Here is a 21,419-nt window from a genome sequence, read left to right as displayed (position 1 = left end):
TTTTTTTCTTGTAGTTTATCATGCAATCTACTTAGAGGAGATGGCAGCCTCAGAAGTCACACGCAAGCTTGCTTTGGCATTTAATATTCCTTTGCATCAGATCAATCAAGTTTACAGACAGGGTCCCACAGGCATCCACATCCTTGTTAGTGATCAGGTAATTGAAATTTTATTTTCTTGGCATTTTATTTATGACTAGGAGTGGTGGGTTTTCTTTTCCTTGCTTACTTATTACTGTTTTTTTTCTCTTTGGTAGTGCAACCCTAGTATTTTCTGACATTGAGTACTTTTTCCTTTACAGTAAAATGAACAGGAGAATTCTTTAAATGTTACTCTTCCTCTGCCTGACTAAACTGAAACTATAAGAACAGAGAGGCAGCTGGTTTATATAGTTCTGAGGAGCTGCAGCAGTTATTTGGTAGATATTTATTCTGAGCACACCCAAAGGCAGGGAGCATTTAAACACGGTTGAACTCTGCTTGTTCAAGTGTCTGCTCCACAGTTCGAAAACACAGCCAGCAGTAACAGGCTCCCAGCTGGTTGTCACAAGAGTAAAAAGCAGTATTTTAATAGTAATGGACTTTAATTTGGTATATGCCTGTCACTTGCTGAACAAAACCAAAAATACACAACTGCTCACAAAAGGCTGTGTTTAATATCAGGGTTGTTGAGGGATGTTTTTGTTTTGTTTTCTGTTTTGCATTGGTCATACTCAGAGGGTTTTGAATTTTTTTTTTTTTTTGGTAGATGGTTCAAAACTTTCAAGATGAGAGTTGTTTCTTATTCACCACAATAAAAGGTAAGTTGTCTTTTCTGACAGTCCGAAACTTAATTGTTTATTCCAGCAAGGAACATTCCTTAAAAAGAACAAAAGTCTTGCATACACAGTGGCAGAAGATATCCAGAGTTTTTCCTCTCCTAGCCAGCTTTCAAATTCTGTGTAGCATCTCAGGCTCTTCTCCAAGCTTTCAGTTCAGAACCAGTGCAGGATTCAGTAACAAAGCTTATGTAAAATTCAGTCAGCCATTACTGGACAGTGATGCTGCTAATAATTGTTGAGAATGGTGAAGTTTCAAAGTAGGTTAAAAAAAAAAACCCTAAAAATTCTGGCAGTAGTAGCTCTGAAGTTCAGAAACTGAATCTTAACTGAGTCCTGAGAGTCAGGAGAATTGAGCATAACAATTCTGTTTCTTCTCTGCTAGTCAGTAGTCATCTTCAGTAGGCTGTTGTTGAATCCTGCTCTTCCTTAGAACTCAAATTTATTCCTGGTACAAGATGTCTGCTGGTTAGAGCCATTTGCTGACAAGTTTCACTCTGCAAACTTTACCTACAGAAACTGTCCATATTTGAAGATCCAGTTACAAATAATTAATCATAACATTTTTGTCTAGCACAAGTAGGAAACTTTTAAGTTTTTGTTGTAGATGCCTTTATTTTCAAAACCAATATTTGGGTGCTTTGGTGCATTGGCTTGTATTTTTGTGCTTTGGTTCAAAAAAGACAAACTGACATTTTCTTTGTCTTTTTCAGCTGAAAATGGAGAAGGCTTCCATATAATTCTGAAGTGACACCACACACTTGCTAGACTTATACTCCAATGCAGAATGAAGTCCTGCCTAAAGATTATGAAGATCATCCAAAACCTTAGGATCTAACTTCACTGTATAAGATGTTTCATATTGAAAACACAAAATGACCTTTCTAATGAGCTGTTTGATAGGTGAACTTTCTTATCACTGCCATAGCTAAGTGTCCTCATGAGAGGTATAATGCCATGACAGCTTCTGTACAGGCATGGGAGACAATGTAAGCAAAGGTGCTTGCCCTTCACTGAAATAAGACAAACTATGGCCAGTAGATGCAGTTTATAGAAGCAAAGCAGTGCTGCTTTTCTATTATCTGTATCCAGTTGGAGATGAATGTAAACTTATTTTGGGGCATTTACCTTTCTGTGCCAGTTTGTCTATTACGTGCTTGTACCTTACGCTGGTTTTATTTTTTGATGTTAGCAGAGCACATGCTAATCTGTGTGGAGATGAGTAGTTAAGGTGATAGTGATCAGGTTGTCAGGTCTTTGAGAGTAAAGCTGTCAAAACAGCTTCCCGTGTAAATTGTGTATAAGAGTGTATGTAAGAAGTGTAAATGCCAGAACAGGGTTTTTAAGAAGCCCTAGACAGATGCAATATATGCATGCAGCAAACTGCATTATCAATAGTACCTTATTGGAGGGATTAATATAAATCCTATGGGGTACCAAGTAATTGTGTTTTGCTTTAATGAATTTAATGGAAAGAATTGCCTATGCATCTTTTATGTTTAGTTTCCTAGGTTCTCTGCGGAGCACTGCTGCAGTTTAACTCTTTGCTTGTAAAATTGTTGGTTTAAAAATACTGGCAGTGAGAAGTGGGGTTTTTAGTGGAATTATGCTGATGAGGGAAGATGACCCACTGGCACCACAGGGCTGTCATAGCTTTCAGCAGCATTGAATAAATTGCTTGAGAAACACTAAATACACACCCTGTAAAGTCTCCTTCCCAGCAGGTGACTGCCCTGCTGGAGCTCCTATTCTGGACAAATCTCTTCTTACCTTTTCAGTTGATCTTCTCGCACCCTCCATCCATCCATACTGTACACCTGTTACAGTGCCTCTTCCATATGACCAAATATTTACTTTTCTCTGAAACAGGCAATGTGCTTTCTTGGTATTTTGGATGTGTCTTGTAAAGTCCTGACACAGCATTTCCTAGGCTAACATTAAGTTTCAATTTGTTAGGTACTTAGAGGGGAGTATTTCCAGGGGTAGTAGGTGACAGTTTCAGAGCTGTTAATCTGTGCCTTTGGAAAGTTCCAACTTGATCTCTGGCTTAAAAGCTTGGGAATAGTTTGCTTTTTACGCTGTGGGGTTCTGTGTAAACCAACACTACAGCATGTAAAAAAGCAACTTTGACTTTTTCATTTCCCCTTTCATAACTGGCTCAAGTGCTTAGCAGAAAAGCTTCTGAAAGCTGTAGCATTTTGAAAATTTACATTCATCAACCCTAGAGTTTTTTCCCTATTTTTGTTGGGTTTTTTATGTATTTAAACATTTCTGCCTGTAAGTTCATCTTTGGGTATTGTTTGGTCCTAGTATTTTCCTGAACTGACACTTGTGTCTTTTTAGCTCACACCATATTCAAATCCAAATGTTTTATAAAAGTGGAAAAATCCTTGATTGGAAAGTATCCAAATATCTAATTTTAAAGAATATTGAAAGTTGTACAGTAGTTTGTCCAGCTCACTTGAAATTGGAATTAAATTATGGCACCAGCAAATGGCTTTTGTTTTTTAATAAGATGTACACATTTCAATTTAAGTATAATAAATGTTTTTCAATAATTTTGTAAATGTGCTTTTCTTTTTTTTTTACTACTTCTTTTTTCCCCACACCCACATTAGAGACAGTCCATTGTTAAGGTTCAGATTAATGGCAAGACCTGCCCTAGCAAGAACCATAGGTCAGGGTAAGGAAGGAGAGTAAACCAGCCCTGCACTATATCCTGCACATAGTGCATTCACATGGATCTTCTGCTTCTAGTAGAAATCTTGCTTAGATTTGAAATAATTCTAACAAATTCAAGTTTGACATCAGCTGATTGTTTATTTAAGTGTCCTATATCAGAGTAGGTTCCATTTGTTTTTTTACATCTTCAATGCGATAGTTACAAGGTTCATTATGGTCTTAGGAAAAAAAAAAATGAGCCAACAAACAGCAACACATCTTGACATATTGGTACTAATGACTGCCCTGGTACAGCTGAGAATAAAATCTGGTTATAACTCGCATTAGACCAGCAGTGTCCAAATGGAACTCTTTGAGTATGATTGTAACAGCATTCCACTACTGTGCAAAAGAAGTCCAGATTGGCTTACATTGTAGTAATAAAGAAATCCATGTACTCTAGTTTAAGGTGTAATTTAACCCCAAAGCTGAGGTCTTAATTTACTGTCCCTGTCCTCTGTGAGTCATGAACACAACCCAGCCATTGCTGGCCACAGATGTTTTTAGAAGTAGTTTAAAATTTGCAGGGGGGAAATGGCAGTACTGTCCAGTAGTAGCTTTTCTAACTGCTTTTAAATTTTCAGTAAACACAGGCCCTGAACTTTTAAAACACACACACACACAGTCAAACTTACACAAAAAAAGCTTTCTGAACTGTCAAGTAGTTTCTCTCAGATAATTAAACTGCTTAATATAAAAGAGTTTATCTAATCATCTAGCACTGAAAAACTAAGGATGAAAGTATGGCCTTAAGAGTTAATACACAGGGGTTTTTTATCATTATCATTCAGAAGCCAACAGCTTCTTAACCAAATGTGAAGAGTTTGGCTTTCTACATGTGAAAACCACAAGTTTGGTATGGGTCAACTCGTGCCTACAGCCTGATGAGCCCATTTGCTTGTCCCTAAAATGGGTGGGCCAAACTGAATTCCTTGCTCCATCCTGTTTTCTGTAGCTGAACCTATTTTCCATTCATCTGTAGAAAAGCATGTGTGCTTACACTCCTCCTGGAAGCACTGCATCCTTTGCAGCCCGTGGCACTCCCAGAGGACATGGGGATGATGTTGGCGAAAGCACCATGGATGGCTGTGGCAGCAGTTACAGTAGAGTGCACAGGCTCTACCACAGTGGATTTCTTAACCCCGTTCAAGGCCGCTGGCATCGGGCAGAACGCACGTTGGCGACGGGCGAGCTTTGTACGGGCAGAGTTCAACTGACCCAAGTCCAAAAACTTGGGAAGCGTTTCTAGTTCTATGGGTATCTTAACGGTACTGCCTTACCTTTTGATATTACCTATTACGTCCTGTTACATAATTAAATATGAAGCTGAATCATGAAAAAGAACAAGCTGCTGTTTCACTCTAAGAGCTTATGATTACTTCGCATTTTTTGGTCAACATCTGCTAAAGCTGATTTGTCCTTAAACCTGATACACGATCTGTGGTGTATATTACAGAACAGCAGGCTCAGTTCCTTGGCGTGGCAGCCCCGAGCCCCACGTTACAGCAGAACTTCACACCAGTGCTGACAAATGCAAATTAACTTCCAAGTTTCGTGAACTTCCACTGAGTAGCTGCTACGCTGCAATGCCCACACGTTTGACGGTACCGCAGTTCTCATGCCAACAGAAGGAAGGAGTTACTAATACAAACCAAAGCATCACCAACTTAATCCACAGCTGCACATTACATTAAGATTGTTACCTGGAAAAAAAAAAACGCTTTTCTTGTCACAAAACTGGATTACCAAACACCACCATTAGGACTTGTCAGGAAACCGACTCCTTCTGCTGACTTGCCGTCCCATTCTTCAACAACAACATTTTCTGTGTGGCTGCACTCACTGTCAGAGGATAATACAACATCTGCACAGGCGCTGTCCGCTCCCTCCGACCGATGGAGGAGGAGTTACTGGAGCAAAGTAAGCATGAACTTTCACGTGAGGTAGATGAGCCTGTGGGTGAAAAAGCTGCATTATAACAGAAGAGAAAGAACAGAACTGAAAAGAGAAGCAGCACACCTCGACTGCTGTGCCAGCAAGTGCTACCTCATTACAGTTAGTTAGTGATAAAGCAAGCATCTATACAGTGGATACCAGCCAGACCATCTTCTCCTCAAGTAATTCCTCTTGGCCCATCCAGCAAAGGCACACCAGTGTCTGGACACTCAACTTGCACAGGGCTCCTCCTGGTTCCCCAACAAAGCACTGATGATCCCAGACAGCTCTGCAGCAGGAGAGGCACACTTGCTGCTGCAGGGGTGAAAGGGAAGGACCCAGGCTAATGCGGGACGACTTGTCTGAACCTCATCTCCCATATTCCCACTGCTATTCTCATCCTGATGGAAAACAGCATGAAATAGAATTGTGCTTTTACCCTCAATTTGAGTCACTATCAGGCATGAGCTTTCCACTTGTAAAAGTGTTTGGACACAATTTGGGATACGAAGATGCAGACAGGTTTAGCTAATATATCTCTTAGGATATAGATAGATATATATATATAAAACATATATTTAGGATAGAGCGTGCCACTAAACCATCTTAAAAACAGAAGCCTGTATTTGAAAAAAATACAGAAAGGCGATAAGAGCTCATCATTCCAACAGCAAAATGTCCCAAGTCAGACAATTACGGTTGTTGATACAGGGAAGTTACACACGTGGGGATCTAACAGAAGGACAGTCAGACTGTTTATCCAGCCTTCCTTGCCTGGGACACCTGTAGGACTCCTACAATCTCAAGCAGTACCAACAGCTCTGGCTTTTCCATGGGAACAAGCCAGGAAACACATACTCTGATCCGTTTGATTCCAGCTCGTGTGACTTGCTGACAGTCGTACAGCTCAATTCTCTCCAGGTTGTGGCAGTTCTCCAGGTGTTCCAGAGTCACGTCCGTGATGAGGAGACAGTTATCGAGCTCCAGCACCTGCAGCCTCTCGTGCCCGCACGTGCTGTTGCTCAGGTGAAGAATCCCATCATCAGTGATCAGTTCACAGTGAGATAAGCTCTAAAACAAAGGCAAACAATTAACAACATCTCTCAGTCCCAAGTTACTCGAGCCTCTGGACATCAGAAGTCCTCTTCAACCTCCTTCACTCCAGTGGTGTTAAATGGCTACAAATAATACACAGCTGAAATCCAGAAGAGTAAATAAACTGCTTTACTTAACAAAATGCCTGTACTTGATTTTAACTTTGCTTCAAAACAAGCTGAGTCCCAAAACATCACTGGCAAACTCCTCAGGCTCCTTTGCTCTCTAAGAATGTGGAAATTCTTTTCAAATTGTCCCACAAAGTGCAAACAGCACTGTGCCAGAAACAACTTTAAATGAAGATCAAGAACATACTGGAATAGATGAGTATCTGCTCAAGGGTTACAGCTTCACAGCTGCTGTGCTCTCATACATACACCAGGACCAAGCCTCTGCAAGTCCACATAGATAGAGAACAATCACAGTGGATGGATTTGCCAAATAATGATTTCAAAGAAAAATAAGCCATGAACATTTGGCACCTCAGGCTGTACAGACAAGAAGCAATAAACATCTTGTACAGCTGCAGGAGCAGTCTTTTCTGCAACAGTCAGCATTATAAACCAAAAAAATTGCTCCTCTTCAGCATATTTTTTTACTCCCTTGAATTTCAAGAATAAAGAAAACAATGTTGCATTGCAGGCAGTTGCACCACATAAAGCACTCTCCTCATTTCTTTAGGGAATTCATGACTTTTGGAGAAGCACGGATGATGACTACAACAGGAAACAGACATTGCTCAGAGGCGGCTTAAAAACCCACTCTTTGTCACCACTGAAATGAAAGCTCTCAAGCCTTCCCCAGTGAAATGTGCAGGATCTGTGAACTCTACTCCTCTTGCCCTGGGCTCTGAGGTAGTGCCTTGCTTTATGCTCAGCCCTGTGTTTTGCCTGTACTTGTATCTAACAGTGCCTGGTAATGAAGTAGCATTTCCTTGCCCGAAGTTGTTTTTTTCAGACAGCAACTGATGAAGAAACACTTGCAGCAGTCCAAAAGCGCTTTTTATCTCAGAGCAAGCAAATAGCAGTGCTCAAAAGGACCTCCTGCCAATCCCCCAACTCTAACCTGTAGCCTTTCCCCTCTCTGGGTACAACACGTCTTTTCATTCCAGCCTGACAGGGCAACCTGGGGACTTCCTACCTCACTTCATCTCAGCCACAGTCACAAGCATTTCCTTCCTGCTACCAGACACATGGGGTCTGTCCTGCTCTTTGAAACAATTTGCCCTCAACTTTCTTCACCTTTGCTCTACAGAATGAACAGGGAACCCGAGAAAGGCTGGGAGACAGGTCTGCATCTCCCCTGGAGTCTGTCAGGAGCCATCTTGGGAGCTTCCCTTCAGCTCCAGCTGGTCCAACTTTACACACCAAGTGTGAGCAACTGCAGGGACTCCAAGCAACACCATGAGGGCAAACTGTCTCCAAAAGACAGCAGAAATGAAGTGCTTGCCCCTGCCAACAGTGCTTTAACTCCTGACACCCATTCAGGCAGTCTCTCAAGTCTTCAAACATGTCAGCATGTGTATCTCCTTTCTCTGAGCACTTGGTTTAGCTCAGAGCCTAGGAACAATCAGCAGCTTCAGGGTTAACCAACACTCATAACAGACCTGCTGTTCCAAGGAAGAACAAGAGGTTCTGTGGAACTGTTGGCTAATTAGGTGTATTCCATCCCAGGAAGTAAGCAGCTTATAAAATCAGCTTTCCTGGGACGCAGTATTTGGTACTGCAAGGACAATACAGGATGTAGAGCCGAGTTCATAGAACTTTGTAGAAAAATATGCCAAATTAGACACACTTCATATTACACTGCAGGATTTTTCTGACTTCCTAAGCCTGCTAAAAAGCATTAATACTGTGGAACTTAACAAAGACAATTGCTTGAAATCTTAAAAACAAAGATATATGGTCAATTTTTTTGTGTGTTAATACATACTAAATGCTGTGCATAAATCAAGTATGGCATGACATACTTGAGAACACATGCTGTGAAGAATTCAATTGTATTCTCATCTTTAGACTATCATGACTGTTTCACAGTTTCTCTACTAATTTAAATGTACAATTAAATACTTTAACCAGAAATTACTTCTTAAGTACATTAGGCAATAAAACACTCTGATACTAAAGATTTGCCTATTTTCACCACCTACTGAGTCTCCAAACATAACAAAAGCAAATCCAACATTAATCTCTGCAACTCCAAAATGTTTGCTATAACTGCAAATACACTACAGCTCAACTGCAAAGGAGTTCACAGGACACTGGAAGCACCAAGATTAGTCCATGCACTGTATTTGGCACCTGCCTGTCTTGTCTTTTCCTGTAATTCTCAGCCACTGCTGTTCACACCCAATCTCTGAGTATGTATCCTTCCTACCCACAGGTTATATATAAAATATATAAAGATATATATACACACACATATATACACCAAAGAAATCAAGTTTCCTGGTTCCCTTAGAAAAGCTGTGATGTTTTACCAATGCCACACTTCCCTGTCTGTGGGCAAACACAGACAGGGCCAGCAAAGAGCAGCAGGCTCAGAAAAAAGCTCTTGGGATTTATGAGGTTTTATGGTATTGCTGCTGAAGCACAGACAGAACTGATACAAAAGATCTCTTGCAAGAACTGGTTGCAACCGGGATTACAATACAAAAACGTGTCCCATATAAAAGTGGCTCCACATCTCCTGACAACTCCTTGAGTTTAACATCAAGAATGATGGCTCAGAATGAAGCTGGACAGTTGATAAGGAAAATAAAAAAAACAACAATATAGAATAGTGAACAAGCTCCTTTTAAAAGCCATCTTTCCTCATGTTGCTACCTTAGTAACACTGAGTAACACTAATCATAACACAATTTAATTAAGGAAGCAGAACACCTTCCATTAATCCCATCTAAGAACAGATTATAAAGAACTTGTTCTCTCACTTAGACCTAAGTAGTTACAACAAATCTACACTAAAGGACAACTGGCCTGAAATACAGGAGCTCCTGTAAGAACAATATGGCCATTTTAAAGTATCTTGATTGAGGAACAGACAAATTTATATTACCTCAAATTGGTTTTGATGATCTGAAAGATCTAAGCCACCACTCCCTAGAAAACAGTTCTTTGAAATCCAGTAAGCAGGGTACCCCCCTCTCAGTCCTCTCCAATTATGTTCAGAAGTCAAGTCCAAAAAAGCCTTCCATAATTTATTATGTAAATGTAGTCCTTGGAAAAAAGTGCTTGCATGCAAAACTACTTACAGAGTAATTACATTTGTCTTCTCTGGGTGGTTTTGTTTATTCAATATTTGATGTGAAGTGTCATACTCCCTAAGAAAACCATTACTGAACACTTGAGGATATCCATAAAGGATCTAAGAGCTTTAAGTTAGATCAAATATGTAAAGAATCAAATATGAAGGATGTTAACCATAAAATAGACGTTTTTCTGTTTTTTACTCACTAATTTGGCACATTTTTTAATCACACAATACATGCATGTCAATATTTTGGGATTAATGTGCTGCTTTTAGAATAATTATGAAACTTGAACATATTCTGCACAGTATCACTGTACACCAGGAATTATTTCAAGACACAAAGTGAACAGCCTGGGTTTCTACTGCAGGAGCTCCATGTGTTTGGGGGAGCATCACAGGCCACAGAGCAGAAGTTACACTTACCAATGCTTGCAGCTTAGGGCAGTGTATGGAAAGTTGTATCAGTGTGCTGTCAGTTATCTGGGAATAAAAGAAACCAAATATCAGCCATAGGCAACAGACAGCAGGAGAGGCAACCCTCAAATAAGGTATCTCTTTCTCTACCAGATGAGGGTTCTGTTATTTCTGGAAAACAACCTATCACCTCTTACTCTCCAAGTATTTCCCTGTATAGAATTTCCCAATAACTATTTTTATTTCCTACCATAAACACAACACTATTTATAAAATAAAAGAACACCTAAACAAAGGTGTTAACATATTGCATTCTTACACTGGACATTCAATATTCCTTTTCATATTAAATCTCACCAAAACACACTCTTCCAAGTCCATCTTCTCCAGCTCATGGCAATTCTACAATACACAGAAAATGGAGAGATAAACAAAAAATGAAATAAAACAACATACAGATATAAAATCATGCAGGGTTTATAATACGAGACAGAACAGCTTGCAAGAGGAAACTGTGATCTAAATCCCTTCAAATATTTGATCACCATCAAAAGACAAAAGAATTGTCAAAAGAAATAGATGAATTAACAAGCAATATCCCACCCCCTTCTGAAGCATCTGAATTTCAGCCTTTCTCCTACAAAGTGCAATGTCTTCTCCTTGACCTGTAAGGTTTGAACAGGACATAGCAGTGCTCAGCAGCCCTGCTTCCCCCTTCCCTCCCTCACCCCAAACCCATGCACTAAACCCAACTCATCTGCACACAAATGAATCCAACTTCTCTGTTTACCAGCTGCACCTAACTCATCTGGAATACACTTAAGCCCATGCCATGTTTCTCTTTGTTGTCATACATTAGAAAGAAGCCTTAAAACCAAATTGCTTTGCCAATGAATGCTGAAGATATTAAAACAGGGCCTACTTTAAGGGCAGAAGGAAGCTGCATGTCACACCTATACAAGCAATTTTCTCAGAGCAACATTCTGAGACCCCCAGCAAGCTTTCAGAAGTGCTTTCAATATCCCATCATGACTAATTTCAAGAAAAGGATGTAACCTTGTGACCTTGCAGCAGACCATGCAGTGCCAAACCTCAGCTCAATTTCCAATCCATTTTTTCCAGGAACAGAAAAAAAAAAAGGTTTAAGAGCAGGCTTGAGGTGACTACCAAGAGCCTGATGATGTAGAGCTGGATGATCAGAAAACCATTCTGTTTAACCACTGTGGCTACCAAAAAAGGCCACCCTTTTCATTCACATTAAATATCAGCAGCATAAATCCCATTTACAGAGTATAACTTTTGTGTTCAGATCTCCTAACCAGCAAGCACACAAGTCTAACATGAAGCATTTGCCACCACCAATATGCTCACTGTACATATTTACAGCATTAACAAGGGCACAAGTGCTTATAGTTTATAATGTATAATGTAAGTGTTCTGTAATTTAAAGTTATCCCCAGAACAATTATATACTGATCTTTTTAACGTAAATATGACAAGGGTGTGTGTCATCAATATAAGGGAAATTTGGCTAGAATACATAACATGAGTCTAGAATTATGTTAAGCATAATAAATTCAATTGAAATAAACTGAAAAAGAGAGGAAAAAAGTGAAAAATGCAATGATAGGTGGCAAATTAGATCAGGTTGCAGATCGAAGTATAATCCAGAAATAAAATAGCTTTTTAGTCCCCTCCTCCACTGGTTCTTTCTACTTTAATTTTCCTCTTCTCATGTTGCTTCCCAGCAGGACTACATCAATTCACAGCTGCTCAGCAGCAATGGAACAGGGCGAGCTGTAACCTTCTGAAATGACCCTTACCCGTGCAAGAAGGGTAAACCCAGCATCTGTGAGATGAGAACATCTTGCAGCTTCCAAAATCCTGGAAAAGTTTTAAATGTTAAAGAAAACATTAACATAGAGAAAAGCGAATGCATTTGAGATACCAATCTGTCTTCTGCAACTTTAAAGTTCTCAATAGCAAAAGTATGTGTATATATACACACACCCCCCCCTATTTTTCACCGTGATTTGAAATTAAAAAGCAGACTTTTAATCCAGTTTATCAGAAGATTCTGACAGTCACAGAACATTTAGTGGAAAAAAAAATATACGCAATTAGACTAATTTTAACCTCTTGTTTCACTAAAAGCATAGTGACCAAGTTTTCTCATGTTTTATCTGAGGAAAGATATGGGAAAATAAACCCTGCATTAAGGAAAATGCAGACGAAGCCTGCATCTAAAACCTGTCATCTAAACACAAGCAGCTGGGAAGCCACAAAACTGAAAAAGTGCTTACTAGAAATCCCCTCAGAGCTTCTGCATGAAGCACAGTGAAGCAAGTTACCAGAAAGCAAGGCGCTAAAAATCTCCAAGCCCACAGTAAGAACAACAAACTATTATCAACACAACCTTAAAGAAAACGACAGTGTTTAGGAAAGATAATCCTAGCACTCTTCCAAAAAGCACTGGGAAGCAGTACTGACAGAAAAAAAAAAAAAAAAAAAAAGGACAATTGCCCCAAACAGCACCAACAGTATGCACAACAGACCTTCATCCCACTAATGATTTGTTGTCTTTGTTTTCTTTGTCCTTTTTTAATGAAGACTTTCCTTTGCAGGTGGAGTGAGTATCAAGATGAATAAGGGGAAACCACAGTGCCACGGGGATGAGCATCACAAACTAAGTGCAACTTACCACAGCAACCACTGCTGCTGGAGGGGAGGAGGCAGGGGAAGAGGGACAAATGAACTCTTTGTGGCAATAGTGAGAGGCCTCCAGATCCTTCCACTGGTTTAGGAGGTCCTTAGAACACTCTCTCTCTGGAGAGAAAGCGCAAAGGGAAAAGCCACACTGGGTGCATGAACGTATTGCAACCCCACCGAATTAAAGGATGTGGGGCTCTGACTATGACTTTGCTGGATTAGCCTCTTCCAAGCCAAAAGCAAGAGGGCAACCAAGTTTAGAGCTGAGCAGCTTGAAAAGCCACTTTCAGAGTTCCAGTCTTCAACAAGGTTCAGATGTATGAGGGAAACTCAAGCCAAGTACAAGACAGGCACCTCTTCCCAAATGGATGGTTCTAACACCTCTGGGACTTTACAGACTCACATTCAGGAATTCTATGCCTTTCCATCAAGGGCAGTTAGCAGCCTATCATAAAATACTCCCAGCTACTCTGAAAATTGCCTATGATACCAAATAGGAAGGGAAAAAAACATCACAAAAACCCCCCATGATTCAGGTCACATTTGTCACCCTTCTAACTCCTTTCATCAATTACTTGCTACAAACCCCATCTCATTACATGGCTGACTTTAAAGAGGGGGTGGAGAGGGAATGACATCTGCAATGATAACCAAAATAGTGAAGATGCTACTTCCTGCTCACAGCCAGTTGAAAAGACAACTACGGAAACAGAGGAATAAGAAACCAGAAGATAAGGAGCCCTAGCTTTCCTGAAATTGGGTGTGCAGTCAGGGCAGGAGAATGAGTGAGCTGCATACACACATGCTACATCAATCAGACCCCAGATGGAAAAAACAGGTGGGAAGGCAGCATGGAAATAATGAGCAAAGTACTAATTTTTGCTGTAGTTTAAGTGATTGTGCTTAAATACAGAGGGCTCTTCCTTTTTTCCTGTTACAGCTGACATGAGTTTGCCACCCAGTGATTTGTGAAAAAGGAGCTGATACATAGGAGCTCATGAGGCCAAATGATATCCAAAGCAGATTCTCCACACTTATGAAGAAATCTTCTCTGAGACAGACACAGAGTTGCATTCACTGCCTACAGCTCCTTTTCGGGCACACCTGGAACATCTCTGCACTCAGCACCTCCCTACTCCTGTGGAATTAGCAGCTGGTGGGGCTCAAAGGAATATGATCCAAACTTTCACAGCCCCACCCAGACAAAGACATTCATGGTTCAGAGCTGCTTTTCTTGACAAGCCTTACCAAAACACCTACAAGTATTTTAGCATTAAAAAGTGCTAATAAAGGGGAAAAAAAAAAAAAAAAAAAAAAAAAAAAAGAAAAAAAAAAAAAAAAAAAAAAAGAGCAAATATAAAGAGGATGACAAGACGTCTCTGTGTTGATGTGAGATAAATAGAGCTGAAGGGTCTGCTGAAAGTTTGACCTAAGTTTTTTTCCAAGGAGATATTTGGGACTGGTAACAACTGAATCAGGGAAATGCAGCAGTATCATGGAAAACAGCATAGTAGGACATTCAAGATCCTGATGTGAAGTGAGAGTAGCACTGAAAGTACTCAGAAATTTCCTAACAGGGCCAACAGAGGCAGCAGTTTTCTTTCACACTCAACACTGAAATATTCAGAACGTACAGAACAAGCGTAGAATTACATTTCCCTTTGATTTCCAACATAATCTTTATCAATTTATTTTCCATCCATGATCCCAAAAGTCTGGCTGTAACCAGCCTTCCAACATGCAGTAATCCTCAGCAGTAATCACTGCAAAGGGTCATTTTCTTCCTGTGCGCTGTTCCTCATTACAGGACTAGAGTGGGAGACGCCTTCCCCCTTGTGGCTCACAGTTTTCCTACCAAAGTCAAAACAATTCCTGCTGCACTTGTACTGCCCTTGGAAAGAACTGCACAACTAACATCAGTTTAGACCTCCTTTTATTTCCCATCTGAGATGCTAAGTGAGAAAATGAGAGAAATGGTGGAAAAAGACCAGCAATAACAGCAAAGCTTTCTAGGGAACACCGGCAAGCGTACCAAAAGACTCCTAAGCCCCTAATAATTATGAAAAGGGGCACAAAGGGAACTGTCAGCCTGGAATTGTCTTAAGGACAGGTTTTCTACAATAAGAAAAGTTCATTTTCACCCATTCAGCTAAAGAAACACTGTGTGTCAGCATATGGTACACTGGCATTTGAATGCAGCATCCCCTAAGTTTTACAGACTGTTCATTCCTCCACTATCTGTTATTTAGGGATAGCAAGTTCTGACTCCTGTGTGTTCCTGTCATAAATGGCAATTTGTCATCCAAAAATCTTCTTATTTAATTTACATTAAAATGAGAAGTATTATCTGTCCCTACAATGTGTCACCATAACCAGCAAGCTGCTACATAACTGAGCTTTGGTTTTAAAGTCCATCATAACCTATATGCACAAATTACACCAATGTGGAAGTTTACATTATTTTTAACTGAGAAACTCCTATTGTTCAAAACAACTCTCATAAGTATCAGTCCTCAATGCTTGCAAAGACATGAATACACCTTATTTCAGAGTTTAAGGACATCAGGCTGTACTGTAGAGCATATTAACAACACCATTATAATAAAGTCTTTAAATATAATAATCAGATATGATTTAGCTATTTTTTGTAAGACAAATGACTGCATAAAACCACATCAGAGTAAGAACATCACAAGACAACACAACCACAGATATTTTTAGCTTTTAAAAAAGTAATGGGCTTTATTTCTCTTTTTTTTTATCACTTGTACTTAGTACCTAAAATATTTAGCTAGAAGCACAGAATTGAACTGCTGGGTTCAGCATGTTTTATTTGTTATATATTAACTCTTGTTTTTCTGATATACAGTGAACTACATTAATATGAAGCTACAGAGGACCAGCCCTCAAGCTTATGTACTTCTAACTTAACGCTTTGGTTGCAAAAGCAGCTCATCTTCAGAAGTGAATTTCTTAGATCAGGCCAGTAAGAACATGACATTCAACACATGCATGACATACTCACTTCAGCCTTGGACAGTTCAGACCAAGTGCTGTGAGAGAAGCATCTGTCAGATTGCTACAGCCTGAAACACAGAGTGACTGCAGTCTATGGCATCCTCTACAGATTTTCACAATGCCTTCATCTGAAATTTGCTGCAACGCAGAAGAAGGCTGAAGTTACTTCATTATCATGTAATCAGCCAAGAACAAAAATCAAGACACTGCTACTGTCACACTGTATATAACCAAGGCAACCCATATTTTCAACCAAAAAATACAGTTGTGAAACCACATACAATGATAACACTGAAGATAATCAACATTTACAATTCTCACTTAATCATGTATTTTTCCACAGACATTAAGTCCTACTCTAAGGTAGTTGGAAGCACAAAGTGAGAGTTGTTTGTTGTTGTTTTCCTCTTTCACTTTGCTTTTGTTTCATAATTTTTCACATATCTTTATTTTTTTTTTTTTTTAATTGTGCTCACTTCTTATATATTGATGGGGTCCAGGTCTTTTGTTCCAGTGACTGTGTAAGTTTGGGAACAGTGCAAAAGAGATTTTAAAGCCCCACAGCAGGAGAGCTAACTACCTAATTTGCCCTGGAGCAGTAGGGACCCAATGGCAAAATCCTTCACCTTCTGATAATTTTTGAAACAGGGAAACAATTACACATAATCCATTCTTACAGATGATAAGTGTAAAAGCCAGATTTGCCCTACCCTATACAGTTATCTTTAGATGAAAGATAACTCAAAAGAGGACTTTTCACTTCTCAAAAACATTTTGTATTAGATATTCTGTAAGGAGTAACTCCAAATTTAGAATATGAATAAGTATTTCTCTCTGAAACAGGAACTGTAAGAAATAGCCCCACTGCAGCTGCACACAAAATAGCAACAGGAACTGGATTACTGTGTGTGTGCAAATACAATTTTGTTTACAAGTCTTCTCTTCTGGAAAAAGCTCTCTCTCCTCCTCCTCCTCATACTATGAATTTAATTTTTATGCTGTGTGGAACAGGTTGTTTTATTTCCTGACTTAATACTCTTGCAATAGTAGCAAAGACCTCCACTGTATTTTTAATAGAAAATACACAAGCCTTGCATAAGCCCCTCATTTGAGTACGCTCATACAACTGTATGTTTCTGATCCTATTACCACAACAATAACCTTTCCTAGATGAAAACAGGATGAGAAATAGCAGTAGCTCAGAACAAAGGGAGATTACCTTATGCTCCCTGCCCCCCAGCCCAGCACTTTTTAATATCAGAAGTCTACATTTGCAACTAGTTCAGTCAAATTATTACCAGCAGAAAACTAGACGTCTCGTTTTCTTTTTGGGATCTAGAAGGATTTGCATAACCTACAGGTAAGAAGATAAGTTTCTCTCCAAATCAGTCAGGTACTTCTGGATTTGACTCTCCAAAACCATGTTATTTTTCAGAACTGTTCTGTTTCCTTTGAGAAATACTCATGATGCTGTTACTGGGAAAAGGGAGTGCATTGAAGGTAAGGACTATGCAAATTTTATGCTGCTGTAAAAAGCCCTCAAGTGTATATGAAAATTCTCCACTTTTAAATTGCTCGTGATTTCAATGCCCATATCACTGTCAGGAAAGAAAAGCGTTTGAAAAATGCCTGCAGGTTTCCAAACTCTTTCTGTACAGATGGCACCTTTCAGATGTGCGCTTCCCAAAACTAGTACGTGTTCATTCCACAGCTGCTGGAGCTGGCCTGGCATTTTACAGGGCCCATAAAACAGAGTCACTGGAATTACAGTGGGGGTCATATAAAACACAAGGACACCTGCTGTGTAAAAATCCCTTTGATCATGTGGAGTCTGAATACTTCTGGAAGCGTGCTCCCAAACCATAGCAAGCAGGACACACCTCCAGTGAAATACAGCTTTAAAGCACATGTAATTAGGCAGGACATACAGACTCACAATTCCCTTTCCCTCGGGAGGAGAGGTTTTTTGTTTGCTCTATGTAACAACAGACATCCTGACCAAGGGAAAGTTCTGGTGCACTTCTGTGCCAATGCCATGTTAAGTGGGAAAGATAAGAACTGATTATCATCAGACTTCTTGAGATCCTTCCACAAAAATAGTCAGAAAAGGCTGGCCTTGATGTATCTCATTAGTCTCAGGCAAGTCACAACAGAAAAAGAACTTGTGAGGACAGCAAAAGGAAGAGTAAAAGGGAGGAAATTACGTACTGACTTTATTTAAGTGTGGTTCTGACCAAAAGAAGGAACTTCCCTTCACTGCCATTATGTTTAAGTGCCCAGCTTCAGTGGGCACCTACATTCAGACTGAAAAATTCTCTTTCACTAAACATCCGGATCATAGAAGCCCAAGTTTTGTATTTGTATTGTTCTTATTTTCTGCAATTTTAATGTAACTTTTAATTAAGCATTTTAATAATCCCTAACACTCAAAAATATTCAACACTTTAAAGAAATCTATTTGGTTCAATCTTAACAAAAAATGTTCCCATGCCACATTCATTCTGGAATAATCTGTAAAACAGATTTGAAAGTTTTGCAGGTTTTTATGACATCTTCTAGCAATAAAACTAGAAAACTCTTCGAAAACAAACAAACAAAAATATAATGTCATTATTCAACTCTGCATGCCTGAAACCGAAATTCTAATTTAATTTATTTGCAGGGCAAGAATGACTTAGATATATTTAAAATCTAAAAGAAGACTTTTCCCATTCCTGAAAAGTCACATCAGAAACAATGAAAAAGAACCAGAGCAAAGAAAATTTGTGTTCTCTAAGTAGAATTAAAAGTACATGAACGATTCCCAGTCATTTCTTTACTAATAAATGTGTTCTCCATTAATATTGGAAAGACATGCCTTTCTGCCACTTAGATGGTTCTGAATCATCTTCAGTTACGATGCCATTAGGTTTTACTCTCTATTATATAGTCCAGAACATGACTTCTGTTCAATTAGAAACCTTAGAATTATGAATGCTATACAGTTCATGAAATTTGAATGAATGTAGTTAATTCTTACTCTAGAGCTCACCACAGTTAAAAGTTGTAATGAGGGGGAAAAAAATAACTGAACACTTCAAGTCCAAATTCAGCTGTAGAAATGTAGCTCATTTAAAGCCACTATTCCACACAAAATTCTGCAAACTGCAGAAATGTACCATCTTACTTAAGTGTACAGCAGATCAATTCATTAGCATTCAAAAATGATCTCTGATTTTAGAGAATGTACCTTTGGAAGGTTCAAAATACTTACTTTGGAAGGTTCAAAATACTTACTGTACATGATTGCAAATTCAGGATTACAAGTTCATGACAGTGATTTTGAATGTGTTTCAATGCTTCATCTTCTAACTGTATTTAGTAATTAAATTGGACAGAAGAAAAGAAACAAGAAATTAAAAGCACAGCAAAGCAACCCCCAAAAGATGTGCACATCTTGCAATATTGAACAAAATACAATAACAAAAATAACATTTTTTAATTCATGAGATTTCAAAAACCCAAAATAAAATTTTATTCCTAAAGGATCACCCAAGCAATTATGTACCTGTGTGCAACCTCTAAGAAATAGAGCTTTTAGTCCACTACACCCTTTCACCAGTGCTTCAATACCATCCTTCGTAATCTGATCACACCAGGAAAGATTCAAATGTTCCAGATTTCTGCAACCCTCACTGGGAGAATTAAAAAAATACATAAAGTTAAATCCAGCCTTCAAATAGTCATAACAGTGGGAAACCCAAATTAAACACACTGTTAGAAATTAATGATAGCCAGTGGACTGTGCCAGGCCTCCACAGAAAAGTCATGAGAAAAGACCACACACAAGCACCACAGTCTACACCCCAGAAGTCCGAGATATAGAATACAGCCAGTGCTGATTCACAGTATAAAGGGGTTCAGCACCAATGTTTTAACTTTATTAAATGCTGAACAGCTCTTTAAACACTTTTCTTTAACACAGAACACTGAATCTTCTTACCTTAAGCCTTTTAAAGAACTGTTTGTGATGGCTACGCAGGATGTCAGATCCAGATGTTTTAGCTTGGAACAGAATCTGCTAAGACTGTAACACGTGCTGCAAAACAGCAGACACACTAAAAATACCTTCAGCTACTTCTTTTTCCAAGTTTTCCCATCAATCAAAAAACCTCTTTGACTTACCTGTCAGTGATTTTTGTGCACCCGTTCAGATTTAAGTGTTCAATGTTTCTGCAGTTCTGTGCAAAGGTCCTAAAACAGCCACAAAAAGTTGAATTAATAGAATGTCCCGAGTGCAATGAGGTCACTACAGCATGCTCTGTCCACACCTCCTCTGACCTTGGTCAAAAAGCCTGATCTTCAAGCCCCAGAGTAATCACAACATATGCCTCAAGTGTATCTGTCTCAGTGCTTGCTTCCTCCTTTTCCTACTGCAAGTTTCTGGTCTTAGGAAAGTGTTGTTTCTCTCTCAAACACCACTTGGGCAAGATGGTTATTTCTATCATATACAAGCCAGAACTTGCTTCAAATACTGTAACAAAAAACTCAAAGGGCATAAACAGAAAGCTTCAAGTGTTACATCAGTTAAACATTAGGCTTCTGGGGAGAGTTTTTTTGCCTATCTCATTACTGAAGCCCTTGCAAGTCTTAATGAGGAGCTTGCTCCCACAGAAATGGAAAGGGTCACACCTGGGGCAATACCAAAGTGTGGCCTAAGCCTACTGAACTACCAGTGGAAAGCCCTGTAGGCTGCAAATTGCTTCTTTATTATTTTAAAAATTAAAAAGCATCAGTGTGTGTTACCCTGGTTTTTCTGAGTTTCTTTATTAGCCTTTTGATTTTCATAAATGGAGTCAGATCCTTTAGTTACTGTAGAATATTAGAGCAGTTTTTCTACCTTTCCCACAGAAGTAATATAAACAAATCCTTTGTTTTTCATTCTTTGTCCTTTGTTTGCATATTTCTAACCTGAAAACAATTGTAACTGACAATTCGTCTGGCCACTGAGGCTGAGGGGTGGAAACCCCAAAAAGCCAATCTTCTGCTAGACCCACAAATGTATAAAAGTAAAAGAATAAACAAAGGGGTCTCTTCTCTCCGCTCTTTCAGCTGGGAGCTGAATCAGTGGCCCCTCCCTCATGACAAGCTAGTCGCCCTTCGTGAACTTATACAGGAGCAGTTGGATCAGGGGCATTTGGAACCATCTACCAGTCCCTGGAACACTCCTGTCTTTTGTATCAAAAAGAAGTCTGGGAAATGGAGGTTGCTACAAGACCTCCGAAAGATCAATGCCGTGATGGAAGGCATGGGGACATTGCAGGCTGCTATGCCATCGCCTACCATGCTTCCTGCGGACTGGCCAGTCCTCATCATGGATCTGAAGGATTGTTTTTTTACGATCCCTCTGCATCCCGATGACAGACCAAAATTTGCCTTTACGGTACCAACAATAAATAATGCTGAGCCCGCACAGCGG

General features: G+C 39.4%; 2 protein-coding genes across 4 annotated transcripts in view; one reads left to right on the top strand and one right to left on the bottom strand.

Moving 5' to 3' along the window:
• Positions 1-3,384, top strand: part of UBP1 (upstream binding protein 1) — a 34,953-nt gene extending 31,569 nt beyond the window's left edge. For all 3 annotated transcript variants that reach the window (XM_040078361.2, XM_040078352.2, XM_040078369.2), the window contains 3 exons: positions 15-157; positions 748-799; positions 1,531-3,384. In XM_040078361.2, coding sequence (XP_039934295.1) covers positions 15-157; positions 748-799; positions 1,531-1,568 — 233 coding nt within the window. In that variant the 3' untranslated portion in view covers positions 1,569-3,384. The remainder of the gene's footprint in view (positions 1-14; positions 158-747; positions 800-1,530) is intronic.
• Positions 3,385-3,617: 233 nt separating this feature from the next.
• FBXL2 (F-box and leucine rich repeat protein 2) overlaps positions 3,618-21,419 on the bottom strand; it is a 54,339-nt gene continuing 36,537 nt past the window's right edge. The window contains exons 6-15 of the mRNA XM_040078381.1: positions 20,126-20,194; positions 19,944-20,039; positions 19,509-19,635; positions 19,238-19,312; positions 15,969-16,099; positions 12,058-12,118; positions 10,592-10,636; positions 10,244-10,300; positions 6,332-6,544; positions 3,618-5,491 (exon numbers count right to left, since the gene is read on the bottom strand). Of these exons, the coding sequence (XP_039934315.1) occupies positions 5,384-5,491; positions 6,332-6,544; positions 10,244-10,300; positions 10,592-10,636; positions 12,058-12,118; positions 15,969-16,099; positions 19,238-19,312; positions 19,509-19,635; positions 19,944-20,039; positions 20,126-20,194 (982 nt within the window). The 3' untranslated portion in view covers positions 3,618-5,383. The remainder of the gene's footprint in view (positions 5,492-6,331; positions 6,545-10,243; positions 10,301-10,591; positions 10,637-12,057; positions 12,119-15,968; positions 16,100-19,237; positions 19,313-19,508; positions 19,636-19,943; positions 20,040-20,125; positions 20,195-21,419) is intronic.

The sequence above is a fragment of the Hirundo rustica genome, chromosome 1 (genome assembly GCF_015227805.2).
Source record: "Hirundo rustica isolate bHirRus1 chromosome 1, bHirRus1.pri.v3, whole genome shotgun sequence".
Taxonomy (NCBI): domain Eukaryota; kingdom Metazoa; phylum Chordata; class Aves; order Passeriformes; family Hirundinidae; genus Hirundo; species Hirundo rustica.
Note: the sequence above shows the minus strand (reverse complement) of the source record. Positions and strands in the feature narration are given on the sequence as shown.